Source organism: Pteropus alecto, unplaced genomic scaffold, assembly GCF_000325575.1.
Source record: "Pteropus alecto unplaced genomic scaffold, ASM32557v1 scaffold461, whole genome shotgun sequence".
NCBI lineage: Eukaryota > Metazoa > Chordata > Mammalia > Chiroptera > Pteropodidae > Pteropus > Pteropus alecto.
The window spans coordinates 3125410-3143598 of NW_006431079.1; the positions used below are offsets into that span (position 1 = coordinate 3125410).

General features: G+C 33.5%; 1 protein-coding gene across 4 annotated transcripts in view; it reads left to right on the forward strand.

Moving 5' to 3' along the window:
* The window catches only part of USP47 (ubiquitin specific peptidase 47), a 96478-nt gene that overhangs the window by 18362 nt on the left and 59927 nt on the right, over positions 1 to 18189 (forward strand). For 2 of the 4 annotated variants that reach the window (XM_015596478.2, XM_015596479.2), the window contains exon 2: positions 12647 to 12706. The exons of 1 other annotated variant lie outside the window; for it this stretch is intronic. In XM_015596478.2, the coding sequence (XP_015451964.1) occupies positions 12647 to 12706 (60 nt within the window). Of the gene's footprint in view, positions 1 to 12646; positions 12763 to 18189 lie in introns of those variants that run through there. One more of the 4 variants, XM_025038564.1, reaches the window with a different exon arrangement.

Here is an 18189-nt window from a genome sequence, read left to right on the forward strand (position 1 = left end):
TGATACAGAGTTTGGATGGGACTTGTTGCAGAAGCACGGTTCCAAAAGGTGACAATAGGCTTTTGGTCCCAATTGTGGAAAAGCATGGAAGCGTGGTATTCTCTGATAGAGAAGCAACTGGCTGCCATATATGCAGCCCTTCTGGCCAGTGTGGCCTCACTGGCCCTAGTCCCGTAACCGTGCAGTCCACATACCCCTTGGAGGGGTGGCTGCAGGCTTAGAGAAGACTCCTTGCATGGGAATTGCACATATCCCCACACTGTCCAAGTGGGAGGGGTGTACCTGGAGCAGTCAGGTCAGTTGCATTCCCTATTGGGATCAGTGCAGTTTCAAGCAGAGCTCCTGGTGGAGCCTGCTGAGATGGAAGATGTACCAAGTCCCTATGTAGGGGGTCAGGCTCCCATCCCTAAGGATGCTTGGTACACAGATGGCTCATACCATGGAACAGGTAGTGAAATGATGGGGGTTATCATTGATGTGGGCACAAACACAAGTTGCCGTGTCACAATGCCTCTGGTGTGCTGAGCAGGACCCAGAGAGACAGTGGGTTAAAAGTACCCAGGGGATAATGTCCCGAGGGGCTAATCCACTCCAGGAATGGCAAATGGATTGTGGGCCCAAAGTAGCGTCCTCCAGGCCAGATCTTGTGCCACAACCTTGTAGGGGTGGAGTGTGGCTGGTCCCAGGTCTGGCTGTGATCCAGGCTCGCAGCTAGGAATAGGACCCTGGTTTAGAATGTTATATTAATGTAGTAGGGCTCCTCTGCCTAAAATATGTAAACATAATTCAGCTTACTGTATCACGCATGTGTGGCTGAATGTCACTACTGTATCTGATATGTATGGAGCCCATGTGGTCACCCTGGGGAGCAGAAGGGGAACATTACCGGAAGCACGCTCCTTGCAGTGAAACTGCACTCCCCGCAACAGAAGCACGCTCCCCGTAATAAAGTTGGTGCTTGCCGTTTCATTCTCATGTCAGCCCCTTGTGCATTCTTCCAACTGGGCATCTCACCACTGAAACTTCCCTTCTCAATCAGCTTGGCGCTGACAGTAGCCATTTTCATTGTTTAGCTAAGCAGAATCATACATAAAAATCTGCTTATGTTTCTTTCCATACACTTGTCATGGTCTTTATGTTCATAGTGTGGCTTTATGATTTTCAAGTTAGAATTTATAAAATTCTTTAATTTTTATAATTAAATCAAATCGTATAAATTGTAACTTGATTTATATTTATATATTCCTGATCTCGAATTCTTGGATATATTTGTTTTCTTTTAAAAAGAAGAACTAAATTCTATTTTTTAAAAAAGCTGATATAAATCCTAACTGTATGAGAGGTTTTTTTGTTTTTGTTTTTGTTTTTAAAGAATCTTGAGCCTAAAGCTAAATTTTATGAAAAGCTAGATTTAAGAAGATTGAACCATTTGGGAGAAGTTATAGAAGGTACTGGTGGGAATGGGCTTAAAGATAAAATGTGTACTAAGAAAGTCTTGAATTTTTGTTATATGTAGTTTGTATTACTTTCTAATTATGATTTATAGAAATATTTCATTAGAAAGGCTTGACTGATTAGGAATGTTAAACAGAAATGGAAGTGGGACATGTAATATATTTTAATGATATACTTTAACTTCAATTTTCATCTACATTAAAATGAAAATATTTAAAACATGAAATCATAGAAATGGAAGCAGTAAATGACTTAATTCTTGAAAATTTAAAAACCGAAATAAGCACTAAAAAGTTCTAATTTGATTCATATCAAATTTGACAGTGTCTTTACCCTAATTTTTTTATTTACACATTTGTTTCTAAATTGAATACTTAAAATATACTGAATAAAATGTTAATGATCAGATTTTTAAAAATGATTGTTTTTATATGTGATTTAGGAATACAGCTTCCTGGCAATTAATTTCTGTAGCTAACATTTTGCTTTCAAATGAACAAATGAGTTTTAAATACTGAAAATAAGTTTTTCCAAGCATTCCTTAAGGAGCCTTAGGCCAGACAGCCATTCTTAAATTCTTACTGCCCATCATCAGTATTTTAGTATCAGGAAAACACAGGACGTGTTTACTATTAAAACTTTTAGAATACATACATTAACACTCTTAGTCATTTGGCTATCTCCCATTGTATACAGCAATGTTTTTAATGTTACCTTTTAAATTGAATAAATCATCTATTTATTTTGACATTTAGATTATTCCAGATTTGGCCAGTGAAAGCCTTTTCAGCTGGTCCCTGTGTCCTCTTGACGCATCCCACCATTCTTGGCTCACTTCTTTACTTTGTGGCAGTACAAGGTTTTCCAGGTGCTTATACTTTCTCAGCTCTAGCACTAAGATTAGCCAATCTGCAAAGACCTCTGGATCCTTTTTGTGGAGAATGGTATTCAGAAACCAAGATCTGGGCTACAGGGATGTCACTATTTTTAGGTTCTCTCAGTGGAAGGAGTTAGGAAATATGCACACACATACATAAATGTGAAATGTTTTTATTTCTATATTTCTCTTTACGTGTATGCATATGTACACTCAAATCATGAAAGTTCTTAAGAAATAGGCAGATTTTTAGTTTTTTGGATTACAAGAAAAATACTCATGCTTATTCATATATTTACATGTATCCATAATAAATTTCTGTGCATGTTATGTGTTCGTAATGCAGAATCATTGGAAGCCCAATTTGCAGACAGTTTTGCTACTTCAACAAATTTATGGTCATAAATTCTCTATTTAATTTTAATGTTTTTTAACTGTAAAATACTCATCATGAAATTAAGTGTACAGTTTAGTGGTATTAAATATATTCACGTTGTGCTACTCACCATTATCCATCCACAGAAATCTTTGCATCTTGCAAAACTGTACCTATGGACACTAACTCCCCATTTCCCTATCCACTCCCAACCTCTGGCAATCACCATTCTACTTTCTAGATATGAATTTGACTACTCTGGGTACCTCATGTAAGTGGAATCAGACAGTATTTGTCCTTTTGTGACAGGCTGATTATTTCACTTAGCATAATTTCTTCAACATTTACCCAGTTTGTAGTTATATGTCAGAATTGACATTACATATGTGTGTACATGATATACATAGGGCACATTTTTGGAAAAATTTGTAAGCTGAAATGATGTAAGTTAAATTTGACTTTGCAGCATAGATAGTAGTATTATGGGAGGTCATAGACTTGCTAAGAGCTCATGATGTCTAGCTTTCTGTTGCAAATAGCCCAATTTAGAGTCAGCTCTAAATTATAGTGTAGAGTTTTACACTGTGTGTTAATCAGGGCAATACTCTAATTATTTACATAAAATAACATTTGTATATCATCAGAATATAATAGTCATATTTCACTTTTAATGCAAAATGGTTTCTTAGCATTTTTTTAATCATTTCTGTTTAGAGAACTTTTCTTTAGCCATTCCTTTAGGGTAGGTCTGCTAACAACAAGTCTGCTAACAATAAGTCTCTTAGTTTTCCTTCATTTAAAAATGTCTTTATTTTCCTTTTATTTCTGAAGGATATTTTTTGCTGGATATAGAATTCTAGATTGACATTTCTTCTCTTTCAGCACTTGGAAAATATTGTGTCAGTTCTGCCTTTGTGATTTCCGATGAGAAATTTACTTTTGAATTGTTTTGCCCTTTTAGATAAGTTTCTCACTACGTTCAAAGACTTTCCCTTTGTCTTTATTTTTCTAGGAGTTTGATTATGATGTGTCTTAGGAGGATTTTCTTTGAATTTATCTTCTTTGGGGTTCGTTTAACTTATTTAATATGTAGGTTTTTTTTTTTTTCTTTTGCCAAATTTGGGAAGTTTTCGGCCGTTATTTTTTTGGGTGCTTTTTCAGGCCTGTTTTTTCTCCTATAAAGACATGGGTGATATGAATGTTAGATATTTTTTTATAGCCCTACAGGTGCTTAAGACTGATATTTTTTTTATGTTTAAGCTTTTTTAAAAATTATTGTTCAGATAAAGATTTCTATTGTTCTTATCTTCAGGGTCATAGATTATTTCCCCTGTAATCTGCATTCTGCTATTGAACCTGCTAGTGAGTTTTAATTTTGGTTATTGTATTTTATGTGCTGTTTATTTGCTGATACTCTTTTTTTTTTCATTTGTTTCATGTATGTTCATAATTACTTCTTGAACATTTTTATGATGGCTGCTTTAAAATCATCAGATAATTTCAACATATGTGTCATCTCTGTGTTGGTGTCTGTTGTCTTTTCTCATTGAAGTTGAGATTTTCTTGGTTCTGGTCTGACAAGTGATTTTTTATTATATCCTGGACATTTTGGGTATTATGTTATGAGACTCTAGATCTTATTTAAATCTTCTCTTTCAGCAGACCTCCTTCCTTTGATACCATGCCAACAGGTAAAATGGGGCACCCCTCATTACTTTGAGGTTGGGGTGGGAGTCCAGGCTCCTCATTCCACCTTTATTTACAATCTTGGGTGAGAGGTGTGCCTTTTTACTGGTGGATGTGAATGAAGTTCAGGCTCCCTTTGAGCTTCTGTGGACCTCTGTTTGGGAGGAGGAAGGGCACTTTGTTATTCCTCCTCATGTGGCCTCCATTGGTAGAGAAGTGAGGAGGCACTCCTTACCACTGGGCTGTAATGAAAGTCCCCACTGCTCTTGATAATTTTTTGTTTGTTTGTTTGTTTGTTTGGGTTTTTTTGGCACTACCCTATTGGGAGGGAAAGGAATGCCTTGTTACAGCCAGATAAGGGTGGAAATCTAGACTTTTCTCTCATACATTGATGATGGGAGTGGAGGCAGGGCAACAGTTTTTTTCTGTGGCGTTTGACTGGAGTAGTGTGTTTAGTGTCTAAAAGTTTCCTGTTTTTTAAGGCTGCCCCCTTCCTGATCCTTTAGAGAAGGATAGTCTTTTCTTAGGGCATTTTAGTGTGTGCCCACTCATACTAGGATGTATTTAGCAGGAGGAATAGGGAGAAGTACATCAACTTCCTTTTCCAGAAATTGAAGTACTAGATATTTTAAAAAGTAGAATATTGTATGTGGCTCTAAGGCTGTAAGGGACAATTATTCTTTTTAAACACTATCTAAATGAATGCTATTTTCTTTTAAATTTCCATTTAAGAGACTTCCACCCTTCCTTCTGCTCTTTATTCTTCTAACTATATGTTACTTGAAGTAGAGGAATCTTGGAAGTCGAAGTTTACCATTATAAGCCTTCTCTATTTTAGATATCCTTAGTTCCTTCAATTATTTTTTTATGTAGTACATTCAAATTTCCCATAATCTATGTATTAATGTCTGTTAATGTTAACCTGATCTTGATTATTTTGTTTTCTGTAGACACATCATTCTACTTATTGTATACACTAAGAGTATAGTCCTTGAAATCTCCTCAGATCTTTTTTGTGTATTGCTACGTAGGCAAATTACGTTCATTTTCTTACTCTACACTTAGTTGTTTTGTCTCTCTGATAGGGTAAGAATGAGCTAACACTAAGATTTTTTACTTTATATGTAAGTTAACTAAATATGCCAGGTTTCTTTCTTGTGATTGTAAAATCAAATACTCGTTCAGTGCCAAACATTTGGAAGTCCCAGAAAAGCATAAAGAGAAAAAAATAACCTCTAATTCTATCCCTAAAAGTTAATACTGTTAACTCTTTGATGTAATTCTTTTATACTCTACGTTTTTCCTTCTTCTTTTCAATACATATTTAAAGATGCTATTATGTTTCATGTTCTCAGGCTAGCATTATTTCTTAGCAATATGTAGTGGATATTTTCCCTTGTTAGTAAATATAACATAGCATTGTTTTTAAGGAGTGCATGTTATTCCAATGCATATTTTTGCTTATTGAACTGTCACTCAACAGCGTTGACCAGTAGTGACTAGTGTGCAACCTTGTTTTGTTTTTATTCTGAACTGACTATATTTGTTCATGAAGTAGAAGCTTTCAACATTTCATTATTAAATATATTTGCTGTAAAAATTTATAGATGCACTTTATCAAGTTAAGGAAATTCTCTTCCTGTTTTGTTATGCGTTATCATGAAAAGTCGTTACCATGAAAAGATGTTTGTTAACTTTTTTCCAAATGCCTTTTCTGTATTTCATATGTCGACATGATTTTCTCTTAATCTTTTAGTGTGTTTCATTATATAATTTGATATTTTCATTGTTAAATGAACCTGGTTATTATGTATTATGCTTTCATACATTACTAGATTCAGTTTCCTAAAACTTTGTTTCAGATATTTTGCAGTTATTTTCATGAATGATGTTGGTTTATAATTTTCTCAACTTTTTATTGTTTAATATCATACACTAGCCTTATAATCTGATTTAGGGAACATTCTCCATATTCTGTAACTGAAAAATTTCTGTAAAACTTGAATTATTTGTCTTTGAGTGTAAAATCTTTGTAAAATTATCTAGGCCTGGATTTTTTTGTTGTTATTGGAAGAAAACTACTAACTCAATTTGTTTAATGACTTTAGGACTATTGAGGTTTTGTTTTGTTTTCCTTTGAGTTTGTTTGTTGTTACATTTTTCTGGAAATTTATCCATTTTCGTATGTTTTCAAATATATTGGCATAAATTTACTTGTAATATTTTTTAATCTTTTTCATTTTGTTTATAGTTATACCCCTTATAATATCCTGTGCCTTGCCTTTTGGAGGATTGCTCTTACCAGTGGTTTATTATTAAGGTTTTTGTTGCTGTTGTTTAATAGAATCAGCTTTTTGCTTTGATAATTTTCTTTATAGTATTTTTATTTTCTATGTCATTAATTTCAGCTTTTACCTTTTTATTTCTTCTCTTCTCCTATTTTGGCTGTATGACATGGATTTTATTGTTTTGTTTTGTTTTGTTTTCTGCCTCTAGGGACCAGCTCCAGCCCCAAACACCATTAGTATCAGAGAACTATTTTTCAGTTTTAGGTTTTTGGAGTTCTTCATCCAGAGTTTGGCAGATCACTCACTCTTCATCTTACCTTTGCCTGTTTCCATGCAGCTTCACTTATTCAATGCTGAAAACTCCGCTGTTTTCCCCCCAAACTCTGTATGAGTTTTGATGTATAATATTTTCATTATCATTTGGTTCTAAATATTTTCTAATTTCTATTATTATTTCTTCTTTGACCAATGATTTAGTGTTTCCTAATTTTGTAAAACCATATATATGGTTTTCCTAGTCGTTTTTTTTTTTTTTGTCATTGATATTTAATTCATTTGCATTATAGTGAGACAAAGTGTTCTGTATATCAATCCTTTGAAATTTTTGAGACTTGCTTTATAGTAAAAACCAATGTCAGGTCAGTTTTTATAAATGCCGTATGTGTGCTTTAAAGAAATATTTATATTTTGCAGTTAAGTCTAGTCTTTTCATATATCCAGTAGATGAGGCTTGTTAATTTTGATGTCTGTTTCTTTATCATTGTTAAATTTTGTGTTGTCACTTTCATTTTAATCATTCTGATAGGTATGTGGTAATATCTTACTGTGGTTTTAATTTGCATTTCCCTATTGGCTGGTGATATTGAACATTTTTTCATATGCTTACTTGCCATCTGTTAATGCTCTTCATTGAAATGTCTACGATTTTTACCTATGTTCTAATTAGATTGCCTTTTTATTGCTAGATTTTCAGAGTTCTTTAGATAGTCTAGATACTAGTCCTTTGTTCATTATATGGTTTAAAATATTTTATTACAGTCTGTAGCTTGTTTTTTCATTCTTAACAAGGTCGTTGCAAAGTAGAAATTTTTAATTTTGATGATATCCAGTTTATCAGTTTTTCCTTTTATAGATCATGCTTTTCATGTCAAGTCTGAAAACTCTGCCTAGCCTTAGCTCTGGAAAATTGTCTCATTTTTTCCTAAAAATTTTGTAGTTTTATATTTTTCATGTAAGTACATAATCAATATTCAGTTAATTTTTGTTTAAAGTGAGAGACTTGGGTCGAGGATTATTTTTTTGCCTATGGATGTCCAATTGTTACATCACCATTTGTTGAAAAGACTGTTTTTTCCTCCACTGAGTTGCTTTTGTACTTATTCAGAAGTCAGTTGGGCATATTCGTGTGGATCTCCGTTGTTTTCCATTGATCTATATGTCTTTTCCTCTACCAAGACCACACAGTTTTCATTACTGTAGCTATATAATAAGTCTTGAAATTGGGTAGACTGAGTTTTCTTACTTTTTCCTTTTAGCTATTCTAGTCCCTTTGCTTTTTCATATAAATTTTAGAATAATCTTGTCTGTGTCCTCAAAAAGCAATGCTAAGGGTTTGATAGGACTTGCTGTAAAACTGTATCTATTTGGGAAAAATTGACATCTTTGTCGAGTCTTCCACTGTAAGAACATATTATGTCTCTCCTTTTATTTAGATCTTCTGTTATCCCATTGTGATCAGAGAACACATTCTACATGATTTCAGTTCTTTTAAATTTGTCGTAGTTTGTTTTATGGCACAGGGTGTGGTCTGTCTTGGTTGTATATTCCATGGGGATTTGAAGAGAATGTATATTTTGTCCTTGTTAGTTGGAATGTTTTATAAATGTTGGTTAGAGCCAGTTGGTTTATGGTATTGTTGGGTTTTTATATGTCCTTGCTGATTTTCTATATGTTGGTTCTGGCGGGTGGGGGAGGGGGATATTGAAATCTCCTAACTATAATTTTAGATTTATTTCATCCTTTCAGTTGTATAAGTTTTGGCTTCACACATTTCGCAGTTCTGTTTGGGTCATACACATATATTTGCTGAGTCTTGGTGGTTGGACCTTTTGTCATTATATAATATTCTTCTCTGATAATTTTCTTTGTTCTGAAGTCTACTTTATCTGATGTTAATTTTTAAAATTTACTCCTGATTTCTTTTGATTAATGATTGCATGGAATGTTTTTTCCACCCTTTTACTTTGATACAAAATATTTGATGAAATATATATTACAAATAAATTTAGGTAGAGAGTTTTAATGTCACATATTTGACATAATATGTATTTTATACATTTGTATATCTAGTGCGTGTATGTGTACATAGTAAATTTTGTAGCGACAGCATATAGTTGGGTCATGTTTTTTAATCTACTCTTTCAATGTCTATCTTTTGATTGGTTTATTTAAACCGTTTGTATTTAATATAATGGTTAATATGTTAGAGCTTAAGTCTGCCATTTTATTTTGTGTTTCCTGTAAGCATGAAAAATATATGTAACTTCCTTCTGGCCTCTGATAAGAAAGTTGTCCCACTTTTAGGTTTTTTGTTTATTTGTTTGTTTGTTTTTTGGGGAGACATTATTGCCTCTGTGTCTTATTTTTGATAGTTTCTATTGCTCTGTCTTTAAGAGTTCGTTATTTTTTTTCTTCAATGACACCTAACCTGTTAATCCCATTTATTATATATTTCGTTTCAGATAATCTTCCATGTTTTCCTAAACATACTCTTCTACATCTTGAAATATAGAATAGAGTTATATATAGTTATGTCCTTGTCTACTGATTATATCATCTGTATCACATCTGGGTTGGTTTTCATTGATTGATCTTTCTCATTGTGAGTCATAGTTTACAGCTTTGTTTGCATGCCTGTTTATTCTTGATTGGATGCCAGACATTGTGAATTTTACCTTGATGGATGCTGGATATTTTTTATTCCCATAAATATACTTGCGCTTTGCTCTCAGATGCAGTTAATTTACTCATAAACAGTTAGATCCTTCAGAGGCTTGCTTTTAAGCTTCGTAAGATTGGGCCAGAGTAGCCTTTAAGCTAAGCATAATTTGCTCCCACTACTGACACAGTACTACTCTTTTCAGTGTGTTTTATGAGATTTTTTTTCACTGGTGGGAATTGAAGTGGGCTCCAAGGATTCTTTCCTCTTTTCTCTGCCTCACATGGTTTCTTTACATGCATATACTGACGAGTACTCAGCTGAATACTCAGAGGATTGATCTGTAGATCTCTGGAGCTTGCTATTTGCAGTATTCAGCCCTATAAATTCTAGCACAGTTGGCCTCCTTAAACTTCCCACCTAAAACTCTTCAATTGAGATTTCTGGACTCAACCTGGTTTTTCCTTCCCAGCACTGCAGCCTGTGGAAGGTGGCTTACCTTGCCTGTTCCTCCTTTCACAGGAACCACTGCCCTGTGTTGCCTGTTGTTTCATATTTGAAAACTGTTGCTTCATATATTTCATGTAGATTTTTAGTTGTTTAAGGTGGGAAAGGTAAATCCAATTTGCTATTACATCTTGACTCATAGTGGACGTTTTTTAGACATAGACAATAAATAAGTAAAATATCAACAAATATATCAGATAGCTTTAAGTACTATGGATAAACCTGAAGCAAGGAAGGAAAATGAAGAATACCAAGAGGATTGTAATTTTAATAGGTAAGAGAAGGGCCAGATTGATAAAGTGACTATTATTCTGATTGTCTTTTGTTGCATAATAATCTGCCCTCAAACTTAGTGACTTCTGCTCACAGATGTGCAATTTGGGCAAGGCTAGATTAAATAATACAGCTTGTTTTTGCTCTGCTAGGCATCAGCTGGGGCAGCTGAAGGCTGGGGGCTGGAATCATCTGAATTCTTTCTCACTCACATGTATGGGGGCTGATTCTGGTTGCCAGCTGGGATCTCATTTGGGTTGTGGCTAGAACATCTACACGTGACCTTTCCATGTGGCTACTTGGCTCCCACAGAACATAGTGGCTGGGTTCCAAGGGCTAGCATCTGATAGAGAGCCAGTATTAGTAAACTGTATTGCCTTTTCTAATCAGCCTTGGGAGCCATATTGTATATCACAGGAAGTTACTAAGTCTGGCACATGTTAAAGGAGACTGGAATTAGCTCCTGTTCTTGCTGGGAGTCATGTCAGAGAATTTATAGATATATTTTAAAGCCACCACAATGATATTTGAATAAACATGATGCTATCCAGGAGTAGAGCATTCCAGGTACAGTGTATAGAACTGCAAAGACTCGGAGGCTGGTGGAGGCCTGATGGTTTAGATTCGTTTATAGTTGAGTCCCCACTGTACAATGTCAGCTCCCTGAGGGCAAGGATTTTGTTCACTGCTATTTTCTCAGTGCCTTAGAGCAGTGTAGAACATGTAGTTGCCGTTCAGTTCTCATTTGTGGAAGAGAGAATCGACCTTTTTGCACCATGTATCAGAAATCCTAAAAATGAGTACATAATCTTTGATCTAGTAATTCTCTTTGGAAATTATCTTCAGGAAAAAAAACGTACAGATAAGCAAAGCTGCAGTGAAAATTTGAAGGTTCCTAAGTACCCATTAATAGCAGATTTAAACTAAATCTTTTGGCATGGAAAAACGAGTAAGCATTGAGGAACAAGGAAAGAGTTCAAATAATAGTGTACAGAATGATTCTATTTGGTCAATAATTAACAATATAATAAATATACATAGAATGGAGAGAGATCTCATAGGATGTATATCAAATTGTTAATAATTGCTATAGAGGTTATTTTAGAGTTGCTTTTCAAAAAACTACTGCTATTAGAAATATATTTTTATTGTAAAAGCAAATAATGTATTTTTTTATTGATATAGGATAGTATCCAAGCTACTGTGCATGATCAAAATCACCTTTTAAAACCATATGTTGGTCTTTTTATTAATTAAAGAAGATGGAAGAAAACCAAGTTCGTGTGGCAAAAGTGTGGAATGATGGAAAACCAATATTTTTCAAGAGATTATTTTTGTATTTTCTTAATTGTTAAAATAAGCTTGTCTCATAATAAAGATCTTTATATTAAAAGAAAATAGTTGTAGGGGATAATGTTAAGCAGCCTTACTTTAAGAATATCTGTCATGTGAAGAATCTAAATTCCTAAACTGCCAAAAGCAGGGATCTCTTGGTTTCTTTGCAGAGTTCCTTTAATGGACTCAAAATATTGTGTGACTTAAAAAGAGAAAGACAAATACTGTATGATCTCACTTATATGAGGAATCTAAAAAAACCCAAACTCTTGAATAAAGAAAACAGATGTCGTTGCCAGAGGTAGCGGGTGTGGAGGTGAACGAAATAGGTGAAGGTGGTGAAAAGGTACAAACTTCCAGTTAGAAAATAAATAAGTTCTGGGGATATAATGTACAGTGTGGTGACTATAGTTAACAATACTGTATTGTATATTTGAAAATTGCTAAGAAAGTAATCGTAAAAGTTCTCATCATTGTGTGAGATGACGGATGTTAACTAAACTTACAGTGGTAACCATTTCACAAAATACACGTATCAAATAATCATGTTGTGCACCTTAAACTAAAACTACATTGTTATATGTCAGTTATATCTCAATAAAACTGGAACAAATATTATGTGACTTAGAAATTAGATTTATATACAATTCTTAAGATACCACTCTGTTAAAACGTGGTTGTTTTCCATGTTAATATTATTCTTTATAACTGTAGCACAAATTTTCAATGACCTTAAAAGGATAATGGAGGCCTGAGATAAAAATTACAAATATAATTTATGAGTAAAATTCTAAGTAGCATAATAATACTTTAATACATATTTTGTTTGCAAAAATGTCTTTAGGTTAATTCTCAATTCACTGTCTTACATCTGTATTTTAGTAATTCATTTTGTTCTCTGTATACCATAGGATGTGTTTTGGAGATGCAGACAAAATATCTTTGATGAAATGAAGAAGAAATTTTTACAGGTAGACTGCTGATGTAATTGCTTTAGTGTGATGATCAGCAGAGCAAGTAATGGCATGTTAGTATTTTTATTTAATAACAAGGCATGTGTTAAGTTTTATGCTCGTTTGACTGTTTTATTTCCTATTTTAATAATTTGAAAATCACCTTGAATGTGTCTGGTAGTCCTTTGTTTTTAACAAGTGAATGAGGGGGAAAACTGATATAAAAACAATAGAACTCTTTGTTTTGACTTTTGGGTATATTGTCTATTTTTTACAGATATATTTATTTTCTGAAATATTATTACTCCTGGGATTAAATCAATTAATAATTTCCAGTGTCAAAATGCAGAAATCTTATTTGAAGAATTCAGTAAAACTATTACTTTCCTGGCAGCCTGTGTACACTACTAACTGTGTACAAACCTAGACTTTCGGGGGGCATCCCATTATAACCTTTACTTAATACCTCATTTCCTCAGATCCCTGTAGCTCTAAGTTTTTCCCCTCATTATTCTTCTTTGAATCTCTTCTGTCTTCTCCAAGTGATTTGTGGCAAGAGACCACTTAGGAAAGGATTATATAACATCAGAGTTTGCTAGGGTAGTTGAGTGTAGTGGAGGGAGGATTTTAAAAATAAAATACTTTTTTTTTTTCATATAAATTTGGATTCCCATCATTACCCCAGGAATTGTCACTTGTTAATGTAAAAATGCTTAGTCTGAATGAGGCCAATAAATTTAATAAATTTCAATTAGTAATAGTCGTCACACCATCATTCTCTATTTTAATGTATGGCAGTATATTAAGCATGAACTGTGGATATCCAGAAGGGTAATGTGTTTAGGCCTAATTTCTTAGCTCATATCAGCTCCTGTATGAAGGAGTAGATAAAATGGACTGACATGTGCATGTGTCTATATCTTTTTAAGTTCGCAATCCTAATACTATTCTTTGTTATAACATCGAAAGAGTTTTGAGAGAAAATGAGTTGACTATTAAATCTAGAGGTAAAGAAGTCCCTTCATAATATTTTAAAGTTCTTTATCTTAATTTTTTCTCTTAGAAAAATCTGAATCTTGATAACTTTGAATTTATTTGATATTGTTTTCTACATGCTAATGCCATTATGAATATATACCATCAATTATACACCTTGTTTTATGTGTTTAATAAGAAACAGCTAGGAAATATTTTTTTGAAACAAAATTTATGATCTTAACTTCAGAAAACTCAGATTTGAAGTTAAAACTATCAAGTATGCCAAGAAAAAGGAGACAAAATGAGTTAAGAGACAAACATGCTTTCATAGTTCCTAGAAGAACTATTTGTGTCAAACCACTTCTAGATGTTCCTAGCAGCAAGCTTATCTTTGGAAGAAAAATATGTTTTTATTGTTTTTACCCCAGTATGTTTTATATTTTAAAAGCAAGAATATGGTTTTATTCTTTAATACTTTTTTCAGGGATTCTTCAGACCTTGCTAGGAAATCTAGCTTCGTTTCTGCAGTGAGCATAGACAGAGAATACTCTCAGCATAGACAGTGTTAATATAACTGTTTTTGACCTTTCCCTTTATTCTCTCAAGTGTAATATGCTGAATTGTCCATAAAATAAGTGTTTTAATTTTATGCTATATACCTTTTTTGTATCTGGCTAGATTTTCTCTATAGAAAACTTTGTGCCCCTCTAATAGCCCACCTAAGTTATATTAAATGTTTTCCCTAGTGGAACATGCTTTAGACTTTTCTAAAACTTTGTACTGGTTTTCCCTTACCTGTTCTCTGTTATTCATCATAGAACTCTTTTGATTAAAAAATTGTGCTACCTTCCCTAAATTGTTGTATCCTCAGATATCTTACCCAACATTATCTTAATGTTGGGTGTAGTACTTAAATGGACACTCTCCCTGACCCCTTAGCAATGCCTCCATCACCAACTACATCTTTACCAACTAGAGGTTATGTGTGCTTAAACATATTTAGGTGTGTTTTTGTTAACTATTGCTATGGAACAGCCTACCCCCCAAATTTAGTGGCTTAAACAACAGCTGGTTCATTTTTTCACAGTTCTATGGGATTGGATTTGGACAAAGGCTCAGCTGGTCAGGTTTTTTTTGCTTCACATGGTATCATCTAGAGTCACTACTTGGCTATGTTTGGCTGGTGGCTGGCTTTGGATGGAATGTGCAAGAAGGCTTTTCTCACATGTCGGGTACTTCGATGCTCTTCTAAGTGGTCACTTTCTCTTTGTGTGGATTGTTAGGGTTTCCTCACAGCATGGTGATCCCAGAGTAACTGGCTTTCGTTTGTGGTGTCTGGGTTATAAGAGGAATGTTTTAAGAGGTGGAGAAGCAGAACCTGCTGATTTCTTAAGGTCTTACTTAAATCACACAGTATCACTGTCACATTCTGTTGGTCCTAGCTGGTCACAAGACCAGCCTAGATTGATGGGAAAAGGAAAAAGAATAAAAAGGAAAAACAGTGGTAAAAATTTTAGATATCTTTTAATTCACCTGAAGGTTATATTGCTTTTTTCTTTGGGCATAAGTAGAATCAGTCAGGGGTAGAGCTCCAAACAAATTAAGAAAGATAGCTACCTTATTTTTCCAATTCTAAGAAATACCTTTTCACATTTAAATGTTTTGAAAATTTACATTTTTAATATAATATGGTAGAGTTTTTTTATTTTGAAAAGTTGTTATAAAATTATTGGTACATTTTATTGATGTTATAATTGAAAGAAAAAAAATTTTTTTTTATCAGTTTCCAAACTGGGAGATGGGCGGTGGGGAGGAGAGAGATTTCACTTCAGTGTGATTAGTGTTGGCAATTATGATATCAAAAATTTAGATGGAGTCCATGGATATATCACATATTAAATGAGAAATAAAGAATGGGCTAGAAGATTGGATATAAAGTCATAGGATTTACAAGTGGCTGTCTTGGAGCTTTAAAGAAGAGTAGAGTATTTTGTTTGTTTCAGTTATCCTAGAATTGAATTCAAGAGGAAAATGTGATTGGCCCCAAAATTCTGCTTATAGGAATTTTAAGGATACAGAAAAGTGCACAAATTTGTATGTAGGTGTTCATCATAGAATTATCTCTAAACCGTAACAAATTCTAGCTTAAGAGTCAGTAAAATAGAATTGATGGAACAAATTATTATTAATCCATGTAATAAAATAAAACTATTAAAATGATATAAAAAGTTTGAGAAAAATTATATATTTATAAGTAAAAAGTAACAAAACAGCATGTATGTTCTAACCCAATGTTTGTGTCTAAAAAGCATGCATATATATGTCTATGTGTGTGTGTACAGTACACTAAAATGTTAATAGTTATCTATGTTATAGGATTACAAGTGATTTTTACTTTTCTCTTTATACCTTTCCTATTAAAAAAAAAAAGGAGAAAAATTACTTATAAGCAATGTGCAGAAAAGAAAGCTATTGTCATTAAAAAGAATAGAAGACATACATGGGATTAAATTTTGTGTTTAATATAGTACATTTAAGTCTTCAAATGAGATTCGGTAGAGGATACTTTCCTTACATTTTTGGGTGGAAGGCGAGAAGGCTGGATGGAGTGCCTGTACCTTGTGCTCATATATTTAAGGAAAGAACTAGGAACTGTTAATGCCTGGCCATTTGATGTTGCCACATCACCATGCTGATGTATACTGCTGTTTCAGCACTTCTGATTTCTGAAATCTTAGGTAGGGTCATCTTCCTTGGACAGTCAACTCCAGCCTATCTGAAGCTTTAAAATTCTGGCCATTGTGGTATTTTGTACCTGGAAAACTTGAACTTACCTCTGAAGTATACTACTGAAGCTATAAAAATGGATCTTTTGTAGTTGAAATTTAGAGTTGTCCATTCTTATTATTAACCAGGGTTTTTTAAAGGCGCACTTTATGTTTCTCAGTTTGGGATTAAAATATGTAAAACATTACATGTTCAGTATGACACTTTAAGTTAGTTGGTAGGTAAAGCTTATTTCTTCTCACAAGTATAATACTAATGTTCTTTTTTGTTATCTTTTTTATTTTATAGAAATGTATTTTCATTTTTAAATGGGTTATTGTTGATAATTAAATATTTTGATTTGTTTGTAATGTAGTGCTAGCCAACCTGTTTTAAATGTTATACTTCTTTTGTACTAATGTATTTCTGTACTAACCTAATTGGATTAGACTTAATTTAAATATTCTCTTAAAAACGCAAAATCATATATAGCAGAAACATTATATTAGCTCATCAAGCAAACCAACTTTCTATCTTCAATACTAGTAAATGATAATAAATTTATTTAAAAATAGATAATATAGTAGTAACAAAAGGTTGGGGCTGATATAAAAAAGAAGGAAAAAAACAAATTCTTATATACAGCTCTAGTTTCTACAGTTCATATTTCTGGAAAACCTATTTTGGGCTGGTGAGAGATCCCTCAGTTAAATGACTGCAGCACTTGACTTTGATGGAAAGCAAGAGATTTACATAATCAGACTTGCATATTAAAATACTATTCTGGATTGAAGGAAGATAACATTGGAAGAGGTTAAACTTCTCAGAAAGTTATTGCTGTAATTTCTGTGTAAGATTCTGATTGCTGAAGGCTGGAAAAAAAAGCAAAAGGATGTCCAGAAGGTAAAATTGATAGAATTTGGTGATTGTGTGAGGTGAAGAAGAGGAAAGAGATGAGGAGAGAAAGAACTACTTCCACTCGTGTCTGATGCAGCCTGCTTCCCCTGCGGAAAGTGGAAAAGAAAAGCAGTGTTCTTCAACAGCCTGGGGGAGGGCATAGCTTCTTTGAGAAAGTGTCCTTAAAAGTTTTTTTTGTTTGTTTTAATCATCACTAAGTTATGCACTAAATGAAAAAAGAAGGAAGAATTTGTGACTCTAACTCCCTTCTACATTGGTAATTCAAAGTGTTTTTTCTCTTTGTTTTTCCTTCCCCCTCTGCTGGCTAATCTGTTTGGATAAACTTGACAGCTCCCAATGCATCAATAATGGGCATTTTTGACATGTAGTCTGTGGGTGCAGTAGCATAAAGGTCTTGAGGACTGGTTGCCTATGTCCCTTACATATAGATTTTGTGATCTTAGACAATCCTCACTGCATTTCTATACAGTTTTCTTTAGGATATGCAGACATACTTGATTTGACTGTGTTCGCAAGTTAATGACATATTTTTAAGGATCAGATTTTGTTATTTTCAACTGAAAATTGCTCAGGTATACTGTCTTCATGGCTTGTTGACCATTGATATACAGACTTTTAAAAGGTGAAAGCACATATCCACAAGAATGTTGATTTTTAAATATGCCCCATTTTTTCCAAAGCAAACAAATGTGGTACTTTATATGTTTGACATATCCATTATGGTGTTTCAGAATAACAACACAGTAATACTGGCACAAAGAAAATAATCTTTCGTGGGTTTTTTTTTATATTTAATTGTAGAAAATATGGCTATTTATAGTTGTTTTCCACTGGAGATA